Source organism: Phragmites australis, chromosome 9 (assembly GCF_958298935.1).
Source record: "Phragmites australis chromosome 9, lpPhrAust1.1, whole genome shotgun sequence".
Classification (NCBI taxonomy): Eukaryota; Viridiplantae; Streptophyta; class Magnoliopsida; order Poales; family Poaceae; genus Phragmites; species Phragmites australis.
Window position 1 is genome coordinate 35,267,009 of NC_084929.1, and position 20,090 is coordinate 35,287,098.

General features: G+C 42.6%; 1 protein-coding gene and 1 pseudogene across 1 annotated transcript; one reads left to right on the forward strand and one right to left on the reverse strand.

Annotated features, from left to right (window-relative positions):
* Nucleotides 1–250: 250 nt before the first annotated feature.
* On the reverse strand, nucleotides 251–12,791 carry LOC133929452 (uncharacterized; annotated as a pseudogene).
* Nucleotides 9,399–11,145, forward strand: LOC133929450 (transcription factor WRKY19-like). The gene is made up of 3 exons (XM_062376206.1): nucleotides 9,399–10,068; nucleotides 10,166–10,291; nucleotides 10,412–11,145. The coding sequence occupies exons 1-3, from the start codon at nucleotides 9,770–9,772 to the stop codon at nucleotides 10,857–10,859; spliced, it is 873 nt and encodes a 290-aa protein (XP_062232190.1). The 5' UTR covers nucleotides 9,399–9,769; the 3' UTR covers nucleotides 10,860–11,145.
* Nucleotides 12,792–20,090: the final 7,299 nt, after the last annotated feature.

Consider the following 20,090-nt stretch of genomic DNA (forward strand, 5'->3'; position numbering starts at 1 on the left):
GCTGCGCCCCGTGAGAGCCTCCAAGCCGAAGCAAAAGATCGAGCCTGAACTTGCCTTGCCTTGTCTTTCCCTGTTCAAAAAAAGCGGCCGATCCAGCACAGTAGAATTGATAGATATGGAAGCCAGGAAGGAACAAGGAACGACCCTCTGGGTTTGGATTGGAAACGGAGGAATTACCAAGGAAGGAACGTGCACGTACCTACCTACAAACCGAGTGGCTGCATTCGTACGTTTCTGTCCATATGTGCCTAAACAATGGTGAACCGTTCGACAATATGGACTGTGTGGAGATCAGATGGCGTCTGGGAATCTTCTGCAGCAGCCACTCGTTGATGACGATGTGAGAAAAGTGCTGGTCAACAAGGAAATTTTTTTCTTCTTCTTTTTTCCTTTTGCAGCTCAAAAAAGAAGAAAGCTTGGACTTGGAGCAGAGGAATCGTGCCCATTGCAACTCCTGGATGGATACAGAAAGGAAATCAATAGATGTCCAAAGTGCTCGCGGCTTTACAGCTCTTTTTCTTTTGGGGATCATACTATTGCAATGGAAATGAAAGTAGCCATACAAGGAAATCAATAGCTGTCCAGAGTGCTCGCGACTTTACGGCTCCCTTTCCTTTTGGAGATCTTTTGGAGATCACACTATTGCAGTACAAATGAAAGTAGCCGTAGAAAGTAAGTTGAGAATAAAATTCTTGTATTGATTCATAGGATGTTTATATATTTATATATGACAAAAGGACATAATAAAAAGATATATTTATTGGCAAGATACTATTTTCCAATATACATTACTCTTGGTAATTGATCACATGATTACACCAAAAATGTGTCTATTCATAACACTTCCTCTTGATCAATTATTCCAGTTGTAAACTACTTGTTGAAAAGTCTTTTAAAACCCTGTGAAAAATATGAGGAGAAAATAATATGTTGATATGCTATTAAAACTTTTTTAAAACTGATTGTGAAAATGTAAGAAGAAAATGATATGACATATATTAGTTATTGTCTCATTGTAAGCTCATGTGAGAAATCTAAATAGGAAAAACTCATTGGTGAGCTTAGAGAACAATAGTTATGATCTATGGATCATATTAAAACATTTGAAAATCTCTTGAAAAAATAGGAGGAATAATAGTGATATGCTGTTAAAACTCCTTTAAAATTTAGTGGGAAAATAAGGAGAAAATAGTACATGATATATTGATTATTGTCTATTTGTAAACTCATATGAGAAAACCTTTAAAAGGAAAAAAATTTGTAAACGAGTTTAGAGAACAATATATATGTTTTTGATACCTTCTTTAAAAACTTTGAAAGGAAAAATAAGAGATATGACATATGATCTTGTGTAGATATTGTCTCACTGAAAACCTTGTATGAGAAACCGTATAGGAAAAACTCATAAAGGAAAAGAGTGTAATATAATTATGAACATATTATTATTTATGGATAAACTCCCCGCGAACCTTGCAAATCTCATAGTCGTCACATACTAATTCCGTTAATATATTTTTGGAATACGAAAGTTGGTAAGGACTTAGTGAATAGGTATATGAGATTATCACACGATTTAGTTTGCAAGATTTTTATCTCTCTATTATGATGATAGAATATTTTAGGGGCAATGTGCTTGGTTATATTGCTCTTTATATAACTTGTTTGCATTTGAGTAATGCATACCGAATTATTTTTATAGATAATGGTTGATGATTCAATGTAACCAATACCACAAGATTTTATGTGATTGATCATTCTACGAAATCATAGACATGTATGTAATGTTTTAGAATGATAGGTGAAAGTAGCCACTAGAATCTGTTTTGATAACTCCTATGAAAATGTTATATCACCATAAAATTATTCTGTGGTCAGGTGTTATGGGGATCAATTATATAGCCAGAATCTAGATATCTCACTATTGTTATATCTTGATCTTTCTGATAGAAAAACCTAGATCTTTAGTGCCATAAAGATATTTGTGGATATCTTCTTTGACTCCCGCCTAATGACGTTGTTAGAGCTGCGCTATTTAAGCTAGCAAGTTATCTACAAATGCAATATCAGGCATGTTGCTATTTGCAAGATACATGAGCGCTTTGATAGCACTAAGATATAGAACTTTATGTTTAATATCTTTTCATTATCAACTTAATGTATGAATGGATCTTGATTAATGTTTATGGATTGAATGATCATAAGTATTTTGATAGATATGATTATTGGATATTGGTGGACTGATATATATAAAAGTTGTAGACTTAAGCAAAATTTGGTTTTACCCAAATCATTCATCTCAAATTTCTTTTTAAGATGATTACATATTTTATCGTGTGTGGTTTAGAGATGATACAAAGTTCAATTGGGATTTCATTATGAACACACATATGCAATCGTTGTAGTTGGAGTAACCATTATGTGGAAGGAAGTCATTTAGTCAGTTATACCACAATCAACTTAACTGCTTGAAGTCATAGAGTGACTTTAAGCTGTACACAATATATATTGTGATTGTATTAAGATTCAGAATATGAAGCCCATTAGGGACTTATATGTTCGAATCTATCCAATTCATTTGATCTGCAAAAAATATTGAATATGAAAACATAATTTTCACACATACCATGGGGTATGTAGCATCATAATTGATGTCGGGTCTCTGTGTGAACTGTTTTGCTACTAGCCTCGCTATTTCACCATCTTTTGGAATAAAAATCTATTTTGCTTCCGTAGGAAAGATATTGGAGGTGTAGGTATTACTTTTATGAATACCTCTATTTTTGTAAATGAGTGCAATTCTACCTCAATTGTTTCCTTCTATTTGATCTAGTCTGAGTGCTTGAGGCACCCTGCCATAACCATGGACTTTGGCTTAGATCCAATTAAAAATCTTTTGCAATTTTTGAGAAGAAATATTTGTCGACAATTTGTAGTCTTTGGTATTGATTGATTCTATGTAATCAATATAGTTTGTGAAAATATTATCCCATTTCACTCCATGTATTTCCTAAAACAATGGAGTTAGGGTGTCCCTATAACCCAGCGTCTGAATTTGTGTATACAATTGTGCTGGGCATTTGGATGCTGAATATCTATAGGCGTTTGGATAGTGAATATCCATAAGGTATCTGTTAACTTGATGTTGATTTGCATTTACTATTGTATAGGAGGGATTCCTTTGCTTCCGCGGTAGCTTGCAAGTAGCTTTATCCTTTGTAACTGTACTTCTCCCCCTCTTATTTTGATTTGGGAGTTGAGTGATTTTGTTTGGTACCTCCACTCTTTTTGGCACATTTCTATTAGGAATATAGGATTTTGTGACGCCATTATTGTCAGTAAATGCATCTTGGCAGGTTGTTTGCAATATGTTACAAATGCAAGATATTCTGAATAAGGATTCAGATATCAAGTACATGGATATAAAGACTGAATGTGAACTTGTATGACGGTCTCTTATGATTCCTGATATTCTTTGTGGTATTAATATCTCTCTAATTTTGGAAATTATCCTCAAAATGTTATGAGCATACGGGCAATGGATATGTCTCTTGTGAGGGACTCGAGGTATTATATGTTTGACGGATAATTATACCTCATATTAATTCCCAATCCCCTTTTACGTATGTTATATGATGGTGATATCAGTACGTGCATAATGTAACCGATTCACAGATGAAAAATACTTGGCTGAGGCCAAACTTTCACGTACTAACTGCAACGGAGGGAGCCGTATGACTATAGTTGGATGAATTTGGTTTAATGATGTGATGTGTAAAACTGCATGTCATCAATAAGATGTTGGTAAATTGTAATTTTATGATCAGTCATGCAAATGAATTGGTTCTCTTGATGAGATATTCATCTAGACCATTGTGGATGTGAACATATGGTACTTAATGTAGTAGTGTCCAAAGCCAAACAATAATTGCATGCATGTTAAAGAAAGACATTGTCCATGTGAATGTATTTAATCTGTGTCCAGGATAATTTGCTCTAATTTTGAGTATCTGAGCATTGAGTTTGACATAAGTGTGGTTCCTTATGTATAAGGGACATATTCGGGACTAATTTGTATATGCATCAATCAGCATTGTAGAGTATCTAGATGGTACATAATATTGCTGAATAGAGCTACATATATGTTCTTGAAGGTATTCAAGAAATTGGGTGGCACATTTTGAAATTTAACATAAAAGGGTCTTAAAATTAAATTCATTGTGACACATACGGTGCACACAAATATGAAGATTTTTAGAATATTTTGACCAATAGAATTGTTAATAATTTTTCTCATCATCTCTAAGATAGAGTGACCAAGGCAATCATGCCAAGTCTTGATTTGATCAAGATAGAAAAAATATTTTATATGTAATATATGGTATGGGTTTAATGTATGTATAGTACAATCCATATGGTATATATGTAAGCTTACCATATCCGTTGATTAAGATAAGAAATTCTTCTTTTGTTGTCATCATGGGTTTTGATATGTAAACCATTCTGACGGATATCTCTATATCTTAGTAAGATACGAGTTGAATCGGGATAAAATAGAGTATCAACGATTATGACTTCTATACCTATTGGGAGAGTAATTATGGTACGATCAGAGCCAATAATCACTACATCGTGTTCAATGATTATCAAAATATTTCTTTATCTCTTAGTAACAGTTTGGAAATATTTTGGTTTCCCTAAGTATAAAATTTGTGGTATAACTGTCCACATGACACGTTTCCTCCATCGGATTGACTCTCGTAGAAATCCATATATAAAATTGAAGAATTTGATATGAAATTCTTTATCAGATATATAGAATACATACATACTTTATTTAGTATCATTGTGCTGATACAATATTGTATTATAACATTTAATAGGGCGTAGATAACATGGTATCTAAGGAATTGAAAGACTAGAAAAGGTCTCCAAACATGTCACGCGAAGCAAATTCGATAAACATGTTTTCTGTGCTTATAGGATCTTCTGGCTACAGAAGAGTCTGGTTGTTACTAGGTTCTTGTGGAACATGTTGTGAACAACTAGACTTTTTGGTGGAGTCTGTTTGAAGATTGAAGTGGGATTCAAATCTTTGTCCTTGAGCAAGTCTGTTATGTCCTACAGATTGTAAATACAGATTAACTAAATGTCTTGGGTTACGGTATTTCTAAGTGGAGTGCTTGCAGCATTCGCACTTGTGACAAATATTAGATTTGTCAAATTTGGAAATGCCTTTCTCCTACTCCGGTGCATGTGGCTTCTACTTTTTGTTGTGTTTGCATTTACCATTTAAGTTCTTTTGATGTCATTTAATAGATGATTCCTTAGAAGTAGTTCATCATGCTTTTTATCTGAAGTAATATAGGTATCAAGTCAGAATAAGCTTGATATTCTATTGCACGGTATTGTTGGTGTAAGATCCTATCAGCGGAAAACATAGAAGATAAAGTTTTCTCTATCTTTTCCATATTTGTAGGTTCTTTGTTCGCAAAAACATAGTTTTGAGTAGATTTTATGAACAACATGATTGTAATCTTCGACAAACATAAAGTCTTGATATTGGAGATGTGTCTATTTATGCCTTGCATAAGGCAGAATGACTGCATTCTGCTGTTCATATCTGGTTTTAAGAGCTATCCATATAGTGCTCAGATTTTCTTCTATCAGATACTCAGATTTGGGATCCGGATGGATATGATGTCTTATTATGTATAATGCACCATATTTAACATGATCTAATAGTGATATATTTCCCTCTTGGGGAGGTTGGAGTGCCACTACTATTTCACGGGATACAAGACTGACTTTGACGTCTATTGCCTATGTTGGATAATTGTGACTATCAAGTACGAGTTCATCGAACTCTTTGACAGTCATTGTATCGTACATGGATTTTGAACCATAGATTTGATTAATTTACTGTAGGTAAATTAAAAATCATCATAGTAATGTTGTAATAATGATGTAAAATTTTTAAAGTTAAGTTGAGACTTGAATTACATAGTGTAGATCTCAAATTATGTAGCTAACACGTTGAAGATAATCACCAAATGTGGTGTAGATCTTGCAGTAGAATGAGACATAATCTGACATTTGTCAGTAGACGTCTATGTTCCTATTACCTTGTGTTATGGTAAGTAGAATATTTAGAAGAACATGTTGGATGTAGTCATTAAGTCAAGATGACAAATGTAGACCTCACAGTAATGGTGTATAATCTATAAATATGCAGTAGATGCTATTCCATTACCTTGTGTTTCGCAAATATTAAATGGAGGTAATCACATAGAAGATAATCGCCAAAATAATGTAGACCTCAAATGTACTGATTTAACCCTTTGATGGTTGTCACCGAAAATGGTGTAGACCGCATAGCAATGGTTTAACACTTTGGCATTAGTCACCAAAAAATGATGTAGACCGCACAGTAGTGGCGTGAGTAATTCACTGTTATGAGCATAATATGTAAATATTGCAATAGATTTCATAACATACACGACCTTGTGTTATACGAATATTAGTTGAGGTAGTCACTTAATTTTGCATTTTAATTCTGCTTGAATTAAGCCCTTTTGGGTATAAAAACTCTTTTGGCTTAATTAAGGTGAATTAATATGTAATTCTGTAAGAAAATTCTCAATTGCAAAATTAACATGGCCATTAATTCAATTGCATGTTATAGGGAATGTTTAATAGCAAACACATTCAATATTACAGTTTTTTAGAAAAATAGGGTTTGAAATACAATTTTATATCAGTAAATAACACAATATGCAATTACTAAAAACACCAATAGCCTAAACATGAAAAATACTTAATACACAATACTTGCAGTTGGACCATCTTGCAATATGCTAGAAACCTGAGGGGTATTCTACAAAATGGCCTAAGGCATGTGTGTGCTGGCGCTATGGGTCGAGATAACCTCGGTCGGCCTTCTCGGCCTTTCAGTGGCCCAGGTGAGAGCGGACGCGTGTGGGTATAAAGGGGCTAGGGCCGATGGTTAGGTTCCCCACTCCCCCGCCAGGACTCCTTGGAGCCACTGCCACTAGGCACGTTGTGCCGGCCGACTGTGCATCTTTGCACCGGCTGTGTTGTGCCGACCGTGGACCTCTCACCTGTCCCCCTTTCCTCCACCTTCGAGGTGGAGCCAGCCTAGGGTCGGTTGCCAATTTTTGCCACTGCGATCGTCGTATGGGTATAAAGGGGCCGGTCAGCGGTATGGCGGAGGTGGATCAACGGCGGAAGACGCCAGTACGGGACCTTAAGGAAGTCCTACGAAGATGACCTGGTCGGCAATGGGGATTAACAAGGGGAGCACAGGTGTGGAGTCTCGAAATGCCACCGGGCCATGGATCGGGCGCCACCGAGGGGAGGCGCCATTCAGGTGGTAGTTGCGGGAGGGCGGACACCGGCCTAAGGCCATCGTCGCCTTGGAGAGTCCGGCTGCCGCTGCCGGTGTGGCTGTCCTGGTAGGCTGCCCACGAAAAGGCCGTCGTCGCCTGGTGGCAACAGTGGGAGGGTGGGCGGCAGCCGAGGGTCACCGTCACCTAGTGGCCCAACGACCGCCGCTCGGGGAGGTCTGCCATCTGGGCGGAGTGTGGAGCGATGCCATGGGATCGAGTGCGTCGACCGAGGGCCGACAGTGCGCTGTGCCATCGGGAGGAGAGCGAGCGCCGACCGATGTATGCATCGTTGGCCTCTGGCCATCGCCAAAGAGCGGGAAGCCGTACTCCCAAAGAGACACTAGAGGTAAGATCATCAGTTTCTTGATGCGTACCTTTTGTGAGTGATTTTCCTTCTGCTAGATGCATCGGAGAACTGTTGGAGTTGACGAATCAATGGCGATGTTCATCCCTGCGTGCGACGTCGATGCGATGTGCTCCTGGTCTGGTCCCGATGCCTTCGACGTAGTGGATTGGCCATGAGATGCTGGTGACACTATGTGTTCGTCGTTGAAGGGTGCTTTCGGTCGAGGACCTTGGGGCAGTCGCTTTGAGTGCTTGTCTCCGCTGGATGCATCGCTGGCAACCCCTGTCCTGCTATTCTTTCTTCAGCGATGTGGCTGATCGATTAGCGTCGTTGCCTGGATGATGAAGGCCTTCGTGCCTCTGTTCTTCTGTTGTTACGATTTCTTAGTGGACAACAAGTGTGGCTGATAATGTATTGCAATAGAAATAAAAGCAATGATAGAAAATAGAGAGAATGAAATTCTTGTATTGATTCATGGAATGTTTATATATTTATACATGACAAAAAAATATGATAAAAAACATATCTATTGAGAAGATACTCCTTCCTAATAGTTACTACTCTAGGTAACATGGTAAAAAAATGTCTATTCATAACACACACTTTGTACGTATAAGACCACCTGACGCAATGAAATCCAGTTCCGATAGCTCACGAATGACGTGGAGGAATTGAGTCAGCCTTCAGCACAGTACTATCTGCCCTAGACTAGTAAAACAAGGGAAAGCTTGGCCACTACCAACTTAGCTGGGCACTGAAGAAGAGCGGCAGGACGAAAGGTGTGAATTTTGAAGGGCTCCTTCTCGAAGGCTTGACTCGATCAGCCAATGGAGGACATCTCCCAATTAATCCGGGCTACTGCTCAGTGGTCAGGACTCGAGTCGGTCGCAGCAGTGTTTCTTAGCTCTACTCGTTCCAAGCCAAGCCATTGGTGCCATTGAAAGTTCTAAAGGCGCCTGGCCGTTCCATTACTTGCTAGATGGCCACGGCCTACACGTAAATAACGATGTCACGGTAACTTCGACGTGAGGGTGCATGGAGTCCAAAATTTGTGGATTAGCGATCTTTAGACAACAGTATTTTTAAAATCATACTCCTCCGATTATAAATATAGGTCGTTTTAGACTTATGCATAAGGATTAAAAAAATAGATTAAACGATCTTGTTATCTTTCATTTATTCTACATTGAAAAAGATAACTCATTAATTTGTGAGAGTGGTAGTATTTATTAAACAAGGGTAAGATGGGAACAAGAGAGAAAAAAATATATAGAAGTTTGAGAATAACTTATATTTAGAGAATAGTTGAAGAGTCTAAAACGATCTACATTTACAACCAGAGGGAATATATCCTATTTGAAATATGATCGTAACATTAAACTCTTTGCAGTTAAATCTATAAAATAAGATGTCACTTGACTATATTTTAACGTAAAAAATATTCAATGACATGTAAAGAGGCCCAACCCACATAGGCCACAGGCTCGTTGACGAATCTTCAAGGAAAAATCATGCGCAACTATCACTGTGCACCAATAATCAGAGGGCAACTAATAAGAATAATTTCTTACATTTCACTGGCTAAAATCTAAATTCCTGATATGCTATTAGTCCCCATATGTCAATAACTAGGATAAATCCATATGTTATAGACACACGATGACATATCAAGAAATTATAAATTTTAGCAATGTCATATAACCCAAATTAATGAATGCGTAGGTTAATGAATGAGTCAATGACCACGCACATAACACCATAGTGGGGAAAGGCAGGACCAAAAGACCGGTCCAAAGGTTTGGAACCATGCAAAATGGTAATGATACTCTCTCCATAGTCTCAAACTTTTCTTCAGTCCAGTCCAACTTCAAAGGATCCGTATTCCCAGCCTGTAACAGTGGCACGCCCCTTTTCCAACTCTATAAGTACCCTCCTCCCCTGTCACTACCGCACTCACCAAGCTCACACGCTGGCAACTGTTTGGAGGAGGAGCTAAGGCAGCCGAGCAGGTGAGGACATGGAGAGCACGGACGTGTGCCGCGGAGGCGAGAAGCGCGAGCTGGCCTCGGAGCTGGCCCAGGTGCTCGCCATGGTGAGGGAGCTGGAGGCGCGCATGGACCAGGACCTGCCGGCGGCCGCGAGGGAGCTCTGCGGGGCGCTGGCGTCCTCCGTCGACAGGTCCATCCGCATCGCCAGTTCATGGGGCTGCCCGGGGCCGGACTCGCCGCCGTCCGCCGACGGGAGCCCGCGCCGCGACGGCGCCCAGAACCCGGCCGGCGGCGGCAATGCCGGCAAGGACGCCCGGCTCAAGAGGAGGCAAGTCGACGGGTCTCATGCGCACGGTTTCACGCATCGAACAACACAGTATGCCATGCGAGATTCAGATGAGTTGACACTTAACACGTTGATGCAGGAAAGGGATGCCCTGTGTGAGGAGGCAGATGCGGGTGACGACGGTGCAGGACATGGCGTCCCTGGACGACGGGCTCAGCTGGAGGAAGTATGGGCAGAAGGACATTCTTGGCGCCAAATATCCCAGGTCAGCAGCATACGTGCAACCCACACGTCACTAATCACTTGCTCAGACTAGTACTACTAATCGACGGCGTACAATGAGCGACACTGACACGTGTGAGATCGATTGATTACGTGCTTGCAGAGCCTACTTCAGGTGCACGCACCGGCACACGCAGTCCTGCCTCGCGACCAAGCAGGTGCAGCGCGCCGACGGCGACCCGCTGCTCTACGACGTCGTGTACCACGGCGCGCACACCTGCGTCCAGGCCGCGCACCCCAGCGCAGAGCCGCTGCAGCCTGCAGGGCATGCCGGCCAGGAGCAGAGCTCGCTGCTTGAGCTGGAAAGTGAGGGCCTTCAGGCCGGCCTAGAGCCTTCCATGTCCTTGTTAGGCTACACGCCGGTCGGCACCGACGGTGGCGACTGCTTCCCGCTCCTCTCACCGACGAGCTTGGAGCACCAGCTTAGGAGAAGCCACGCAGCAGGCGGGCTCGGGGTTGGCATGGACTTCGAGCCTCAGTTCGAAGAGTTCTTCCCGAATCCCACCGAGCCCTTCCAATGGGAGTTTCAGGACCTGTTCGCTGCCAATTAGCTTCCAACGCCATGTTGCACGTACGGTAGTTGTACTGAACTTCGGCATTAGTATCAGCTTCAGAGTTCAGACTCTCGTGAACTTTTCTGCAATTCTGCTACTACCTACAGGCTACAGCTGGGTGCTATTCGGCGCATTCGCCTTGTCCATGGCAAACCATGACTTCACAGTTGGGAAATATGCAACCAGAGGAAGTCAAAACCGTTATACCCAGGCCATCTGAATCAAAATTGAATCAAAGATTCAGACCTGGTGAACATAGAATGCTTACGGTGCAATTACCATATATCCCAGCAGGTACTGCTCCAGGGATAAAACCGTTGCACGAAACAACAGGAAAAGAATTAATGGTCTAGACACAATTTTATGTTAATACATCTAAATAGTCAGAAATGAAAAGATACTGAACTTAACAAGGCTACACATGAGAATTATGGATGTAGGACCAAGAGCGACGATTAGAAAGATATTGAATAAGTATCTTATAAATTTCTTGCCGAATAGACGACTTATTCCTTGTTCACCTAACACTTCTAAAAACACATAAACGGAAGTGTTGGGTTTAGAAGTCTGCTACACTTTCTTAGCCATTGGCCCAACTTGCCGTAGACTCATTGCCTAGCAAAAATTAGACGAAGTGTGGTGACCGATCTTGGAGCTACAAAATCTGAGGCTTGCCATATTTTCGGCACAAAAGTTTGGCAATGTGACGTAGGCAACCAAACAACCCTAATTTTTCCTCTCTGTTCTCCCACTTCACTATGCAAAATAAAATAAGAAACGGACACCAAATGATCAAAGTATTCTCCAACTTAGTCGACTATTTGAATGACTGATGGTACAGGAAGCGACAATTAGTATCCAAGAATGACAAAACTGAAGATTCTTGTGCTATTGTCCTCATACTCGTCAGAGTGTGTGTTTCCAATTTGTCTTATGTACGGCTACAACAGTAATGCTTTATAACATTTTTTTTAAACCCCATTCCACAAAGCATTGTCTTTGCGCACCTAAAAGTATAATTCCACTTACATCATCTTACAGCCTATCTAATATATACCCAAAAAAAAAAAAAAAACTACAGCCTAATCGGCGGCCTTTGTTTGAAATACATGATCTGATAGCCACATAATTGTTCTCCTATTTTCATGTATCTCGTCTGTGAATTCCGACCATAAAAGCCTATGCTTTATCTTCCACGTCCACCATATCCAATAACAATCTAGGTAGTGACAGTGTGAAAGTGAAACCACCAATTTGTAATAGTGCACTTATCCAGACAATGAATCATGTGATCAAAAGAGTTGCTTGTCAGTACAATGTTACTAGTTTGGATACGAAGGAATTAAGATCCAAATCCTAATTCCTGGAGCAGTCTCTTCCAGCAGGCCCTTACTAGTGTTCTACCGCTATCAGCAGACAGAAATCCAATCTTTTGCATGACCAGGTGCAGGTGCAGGTGCAGGTGCAGGTGCAGGTGCAGTCACGGCGTTAAGATGTATTTGCCCCAATGTTGTCAACAACAGAATAAAGGGTCCGTAGTGACATGTGGAACGAGCGTAGGGAAAAGGGGGGGAGGGGGTAGCGCGTACTGGTGGCGCCGACGAAGGCGAGGGGGAAGTAGAAGCCGAAGAGCGTGAGCCCCGGCGCCGTCTTGGGCCTGATCGTGAAGTAGAGGAATCCCAAGTAGGGGAACAGCTGCGACGCCACGCTCTGGAATCCATCGTCGGCGCCCACGGGTTCACGGGCAGCAGCCCGCACCGCACCACCGGCGCTCTTCGCCTCGGGCTACGAACGAGCCCAATGCCATAGCCGCTCGAACAGCTCGCTGCGGGGAGCAGCCGAGGCCGCGCGCACGGGTACGGCGGCGCGCGGCAGGCGGTCGGCAGCATTTGGGCGTTGGGAGAGGACGGTTGCTCAGTGGGCGCGAGTGGCTCCCGTTGCTCTCCTTTTTTTTAGGAGGCACCCATTACTGAAATTTTTTATTTTTATATTTCTTATATTGGAAAATTGCAAAAATAAATATCTATTTTAAAAAATCTTACACCTATAACGTATATTTTTACAATTTTTCGATTTAAGAAATATAAAAATAAAAAGTTTCTCTATTGCTCTCCTCGGGATGATGTTCCAAACGGGCCGGAACGTCATGACAGGCCTGCCGAGCCTAGTGCAAAGCTACGCCCTTTTGGGTCTTTTTCAGCCGAAAATTGGGCCGTCCTTCATACGTAAGGCAGGAAGAAAACACGTGATTAGATGGTGGTCAAGCTAATCTGTGGACAATAAGGATGGTGTTTAGATGGTGGTCAAGCTAATCTGTGGGCAGGATTGTAGGACATATGGGATACACGTGATTTTTTTACGAAACATATTTAAGGGAGATTATTTTATAGATTTAATTGTAAGAAATATAATAGTGTAAATAGATCGTAATTTAGATATACGGTTTAATAATAGATATATCAATTTAAAACTTGTTAATCTATAATTTTAAAATCTATGTCACCCTTTGAGATAATTTAGATATACGGCTTAATAATAGATATATCAATTTAAAACTTGTTAAACTATAATTTTAAAATCTATGTCACACTTTGAGCTGCTGCCACGTGTTCTCGGCCAGCCAAAATTTCACGGGCGAGCGTTTTCCTAGCCCGTGGTATCATCCGTGTGCGTAGTACTGTAGCTAGACTGACCGAGCCAGCTAAATTTTGATCAGGAACTAAATGCAGGTCAAATTATTCAGACTGGCCAAAATTTGTCTTATTAGCACATATTGGTCACAATCTAAACACGCCCTAAGGCCACTCCAGCAGCACCTATCCAGTGCTACAGTATTCCGCAGAGTAGCGTAGCACTGGAAATTGCACTTCAGCAGCTACCTCATCCAGTGCTACAGTGCCAAACAGTGACGCTACAGTATTGCGGAGAGGGAGGGGTCCGTACTTTTCCGGACTACTGTAGCAGCACGTATACTGTATCAACATTGTAGCAGTACTGTGGCAAAACACTGCTCATAGGGATTGCAGTGGGTCCGGAGGCAGAAAAACGCGTCGGGTACTGTAGCAGTACTGTAGCAACACTGTTTATAGAGGCTGACAGCGGGTTCAGAGAGAGAAAAAGAGGAGTAGAAGATAGTAAATGAGTTAGCTGCTGGAGATGGAAAAATAAAAGATGCTGTAATAGTATTTTTGAGGATAAAAATTTGATATAGCTGCTGAAGATGATCTAAATCCTGAACAACCAGAGATCAATATTCATTTCCAAAGAAAATGTAAATGTTCATCAGCGATGTTGATGTTAATCAGTAAATGATTATTGTGACCAGATTTGATGTGCTTGCAGGAAGAAGATATGGAACCATGTCCAGACATCGTCCGACATCACGTCCAACTGCGGTTAACAGCTTGCCATAATGGGTGTAGAAACATGTTACTGTCGCCCACCATCTAACCAAGTCGCAAACGTGTATGAGGTTCTTCGCATGTCGATGCGATGAATGAATGATGATGCATGATCTTGACATGTAAAGTAGCTTTTGGCAGTATTTTAAATTCTTGGTAGTTATCTATTAATGTTGATCGGTACCTTCACCAGGTGTGTGAATGCTTTGGACGAGCCACGATGCCGGCAATAGCCTATCATGCATAGAATTGTGAGCTCGTTGCAACTCTATAGAATGAAAACTGGACATTAGAAGTGTGTCTCTCATCCATTTCATTTGTGCATAAATAAGATATAGCATACATCATTGCATTTAGAGATATTTGCATGTCTTTTTATACACATATAGTAACTAGATAATGTAGTACAATTTCCAACCTCTATAATAACAAGTCGTTAAGACGCATAGCTATTTTTTTTTTAAAAAGGCATTCAAGCTGGGGTCCAAATAAACTCAATTTTGAGTGATTTAGACGTGCATCCACACTGAAACCAACTAAGCTTGGCTAAATTAGATATTTCTTTACATCCGCGCGATTAGATTACATGTTTTAACATACATACATAGTACATACACCCATCTCATCTTCGCATGCATACACCAGTGGAGATGAGCGTTGCATTGCTTTGCTTTCCCACCATATCTAGCCAATTAATAGCGGCAACTCGTCAATGTCATATTCATCGAAAGCTAGCTAGCACTCGGCATTGTCATTCATTCATCAGATCGTGCAACAGGGTGCCAAATTGACGACTGCGCGCATGCAACCGCATCTTGGAAATTTGCTGCTTAATCTGGCTCGATATAACAAGCAGCTTGTAATGATCAGGATCCCGTGGCAATGGAGATGGAACCAGGCGAGGAGGACAAGAAGCCAGCGGTGTCCTCGCCGTGGGATTGTGGGAGCCCGCTGTACGACGCCTGCGAGCTCGCGTCGGTCTACTGCGTCCTCGACAGCCAGCTCATGGCGCGGCGGTGCTGGACATGAACGTGGTGGAGCGCGCAGCGGCTGCAAGAGCGAAGGGGCGGAGCCGGCGTAGGAGAAGGGTGGCGAAGGCCGCGAGGAGGACGGGCAAAGCGATGATGCACTCCATCTGCAGATCCGTATGCCAGATTGGGTGGGATAATCCTCAGTATGAACAATGCCATATTTCATATTAGGTTCATTATAGAAGGTGATTTTTATACAAAATTTCTTTTTAAAAATAAGGATGATGGTTTTGTTTGGGTGTTAAACGCGGTCTATGGGCCAGCGTAAAATGAACGCAAAGCTATATTCCTAACCGAAATGACCAATGTTTACAATAATGAAGAGAACCCAATGTTAATAGAGAGACTTTAACATCATGAGGAAGCCTGAGGACAAGAGCAATAGATCATTTGACTACAGATGACCTTATCTGTTCAATGTTGTCATATATAAACATTGGATCTTCGAGAAATTAATCTATCCGATCGCCGATACATATGGGCAAGTACAAAGATCCACACACAGCTTTAAAAATCTTGACCTTGTACTGATGAGCACAAAGTATGCTTAAAATATCCTAAAGCATCAGTTAAAGCTTTGGATAGATCGAGATGAGACCATGCCCATCTTCTCCTAAGTACCGCTACGTCATCAAGTCATGGTACACTACCATTATTCAAATTCGAATTAGATTGGCTCATTTAGGATGGATTCTATGACATGGTAGCAAATGCGGTGAGGGAACAATGTCATTCAAAGATAGCTGAATAAAATCCAGGCTCTCCATCGATATTTTTAAGTGGATGGACCAAACATGTTAGTGGTATGAACAAAAAAGAAAGGAAGCTATTTATATCCAAAATTGACATCCTAGACAAGAAGGCTAAACATACCCCCTCTATCAGCTTTAGAAACCGATACTGCGCCATTCCATTCAATGTATACGCTTATGCGTCGGTGTTCTCGCGTGCTGCTGCAGCTGCGTTCGTGTTGCGTTCTTGGGAGCAGAGGAGTTGGGTGATTGGACGCGTTAACTGCAAGAAATGGACTTCCTCGCCAAAAAAAAACTGCATGAAATGGATTGATTTGGATCGAGTTGGTTGAGTAAACGATAAAAATTGAGGAATCGATTTGTTAGCGTGCAATGCAGATTCCAAGTATCTGTTTCATTGCGCTAGGAGATGCGGATGAGCCCTATCAATCAACAGGATGTTAGATTTCCATTGCCATCAGTTCCTTTTCTTATTATCTTTTCCGACTCCTTTCATTTTATTTTCCCTCTGGTTCGTTATATACGGTTTTTGGTGAAAAGATCTCCTTTGCAGACCTGTTTCACAGAGAAGTGTAAACATAGTTTAGCAGTGCAGGCAAATCAATCTGTCACTCTGCTATGGCCAACTGGAATCCTACTTCAGGTTCACTGATCTTCAAACTGACATTCGAAAGTAGAAGCCAAAACCCCGTGAATCCAATTGCTCCGTCTCTTGCACAAGAGGTACTGCAAATCTGCAACAGCACTATCTGCTAAGTGCTGCAGATTAATTGGTTGGTTCAACATGGAGATATGAATGTCAGGGGTACATTTCAGTCGCAGGGAATAGATGCGTAGTCGAAACCGATCTCAACAACGCCGATGGAACAGGCTATCCATCCATCCATCCGCTGCTTCCCTCAAATCAAGTTCTCTGTTTTTCATTCTACCCGTCCGTTCAGCAGAGTAGTTCAGGGTTCAGACAATGAGCTAGTGTATCGTACTATCAACACTGTATTGTTCGGACTGACTGTCTATCCGTCTCAGTGTCTCACTAAACTATCTAACAGGTGGATGGATGTGCAGAACCCCTAGGACAGAGGCAGCGTCGTTCATCACGTGCTCGAGTCTCCATCGAGTGGCTAGCAAGCAGTTGACGTGCACCGGACAGCAGTACGTTCTTCGTCGGCAGGAACAAACTTGGCCACATCGTCTCTATTCCTCCGTCTACCTATCATATTCGAGCCTGAAATTTTGTAATATGCTGCAGAAATCTACTGTCCGCCTCCGTGGTTTTCTTCTGGATTTTTTGCGCGTTCATGTTACCCGCAAATTCTGCCATGCTGACGCGTCGTTCCATTCCCCGTCGCCGAGACTTTGGCGAAATTTTCTCGAATCTCTATCGCCTCCGATCGGGAAACTCGGGGGTGACGGCCCATATTTTGATTTGCTGCTTCACGTCTGAGCATTAAATTTTGTATGGTGCTTCCTCATTCCATACTTCCATCCCCCATCTCCATGACGGTCCTGACTCCCTGACGGCGCGCGCCACGACGTCCAGGAGCAGAGCCGGCGTCGAAGAACGGCAGCAAAGGCTTCAGGAGGACGGGAAAGACGTTGGCATGTTGCATGGTATTTGGCATGTTGCTTGGATCATGTTATTGGAGGAAGAAGATGGAGTTGAGTGATTGGATGACTTAACTGCATGAAATGGATTGATTTGGATCGAGATGGTTGGTATATGGTATCAAACCGATTGGTTTCATTGCGCAGAGAGAAGAGCTATCAATCAAGTCAGATTTCCATTGCCACCGGTTCCTTTTTCTGCTCCGTTCTAGGATCCCTTTCGTTTTCTTTTCCCTCTGAATCTGTGTGGATGGTTGATACGGATACAAGATTGGCGAAAAGACCTGAGCAGGTGCAGGTCTGTTCCAACGACAGTGTAAAGGTTCAATAGCGCAGGGACGAAATGAGTCGGCCTGCTATGACCTACTGGAATCGTACTTCAGGTTCACTATCACTGCTATTCAAATTGACGGTAGAAAACTACAAAGCAATATTTTAAAACATTGTACGGCTAGTGCTACAAGAGCTCGAGCAAGAAGTACTGCAAATTAAATGGGATGGTTGTTCGATGTGCGCATATGGACACATGCATGTCAGCTACATTTCAGAGAATCGACGCGGTCGATGATGCTCGATCGAATAGGCTAACAGCCATCACTGAAGTTGCGGAACCTGGTGATGGTGCATTGTTCTTGTCAGCGGCCGAGGAGATTACATTGAAGTCGCCCAAAAGAAGTTAAGAATCCGGCAACTGCGCCCTAACAGCGGATAGCTCGGCGAGGAAAGCATCCTTGACAGCCTCATCACTGTGACCATACACTGCAGTTAGGTAAAACAAAGCATTCGACGCAGAGGACACCTGTACATTGATGGAGAATTAGAGAACTTGTACAGTAGTCAGAGAAAGCGGCTGTCGATAGGCCACGAGAACGCTACCCCTAGTCTTAGAAGCTGGCAAGAAGGAGTAACCAGAGACGGCGAGGCCGTAGATTTCATTAACTAGAAACGGATTAAGAACATCGAGCTTCGTTTCCATCAAACATACAACCCCAACATTGTGTTCGGCGATCAGCGAACGAACTATGTCCCAACGAGCCTTGCAATTGAGCATGTGGACATTCCAACAAAGTATGTTGTAGTTATCCATGCTAAGGTACAATAGCTCGGGGCAAGCACCTCAGCAAGGCGACCCTTGTGCAGCAGATATCGCTGCTGCCGCCGCCTAGGAGGGGAAAAGATCCTGGATTGCCCGAATGTGCTGCTCGAACAGAGGATGGTCGAAGAGCTACAGATACTGCTAATGGAGCTGCAGAGAGACAGCCTGGCCCTCCTTAAGAAGCCCAAGACGATGCATGAGAAGGATCTCTCCTCGCTTGGATGGCCGCACATCTGAAAAAGAGGATTACGTGGTGAGCCTTTTGCTTCTTCTAGGGCCGTGGTTAGAGCCTGAAAAAGTAGGGATCCTATGGGGCGGAGACGCCAACGACATAGGAAGCTCTCGGGTGAGTCCCTGAAGAAAGGGAAACATCGGCAGATCAGCAAGAGTACCAGCCAGGGTGGTTGTGGCGTCGCAACCATTGCCCGGAACTGCATCATTGACGTCAGTCCGAGGCGTGGTGGCCCTGCACCTCTTCGGCTGTCGCTACACTTGGTTGAACGAGAGGGCGCCGCCCACTTTAGTGCAGTTGGACATAGCTCTGGCTTCACCCAAATGGGACACAGTTTTCCTGGATAGCTTCTTACAAGTGCTCTCTTCGGACTGCTCGGATCACTATCCGTTTTTGCTCTCAACATCTATATGCTCAGTGTGCAAATGACATTTCCACTTCAAATCTTTTTGGACCATGTTGCCAGGCTTCCTTCCTGTTGTGGAGGGTGCTTGGACACTGCATCCTGGAGAGCTCTCGCTTCCCTCTCTCTGTCAGCTTGATATTATGCTCAGGCGCACAGCTTCAGTGCTGCAAAGATGGAGCAGCAAACACCTAGGTAACTTCAGGGAGCAACTGCTTATAGCGTGCGAGGTCATCACCTATCTAGACAGAGCGTAGGAGGTCAGGGCGCTCTCGGTGGCTGAGTTTGATTTGCGCACTCACCTTAAGTTTTTGTGCCTTGTCTTGGCCTCCTTGGAACGGACGATCACTCGATGTCGTTCGAGGATGGCATGGCTTAGAGACGGTGATGGAAACACAAGATTGTTTCAATCCTTTACTAATTTCCGCGTGCGAAAGAACACCATCACCTACCTCGCCATAGCTCAGGGCTCGGTTTCATCCCACCAGGCAATGGAGGATGCGTTGTTCCATCATTTCCCTTCCATCCTTGGTGTCACTTCGCGTTGAGATCACTCTATCGATCTGGCTGCGGTTGGAATTGAGCCGCTTGATCTGCATGCGTTGGACGCGCATTTCTTTGAGGCGGAGATGCTTGGTTCCATTAAGCAGATGCCTCTCAACAAGACCCCGTGGCCAGATGGGTTCACGGTCGAATTCTACCATGCCG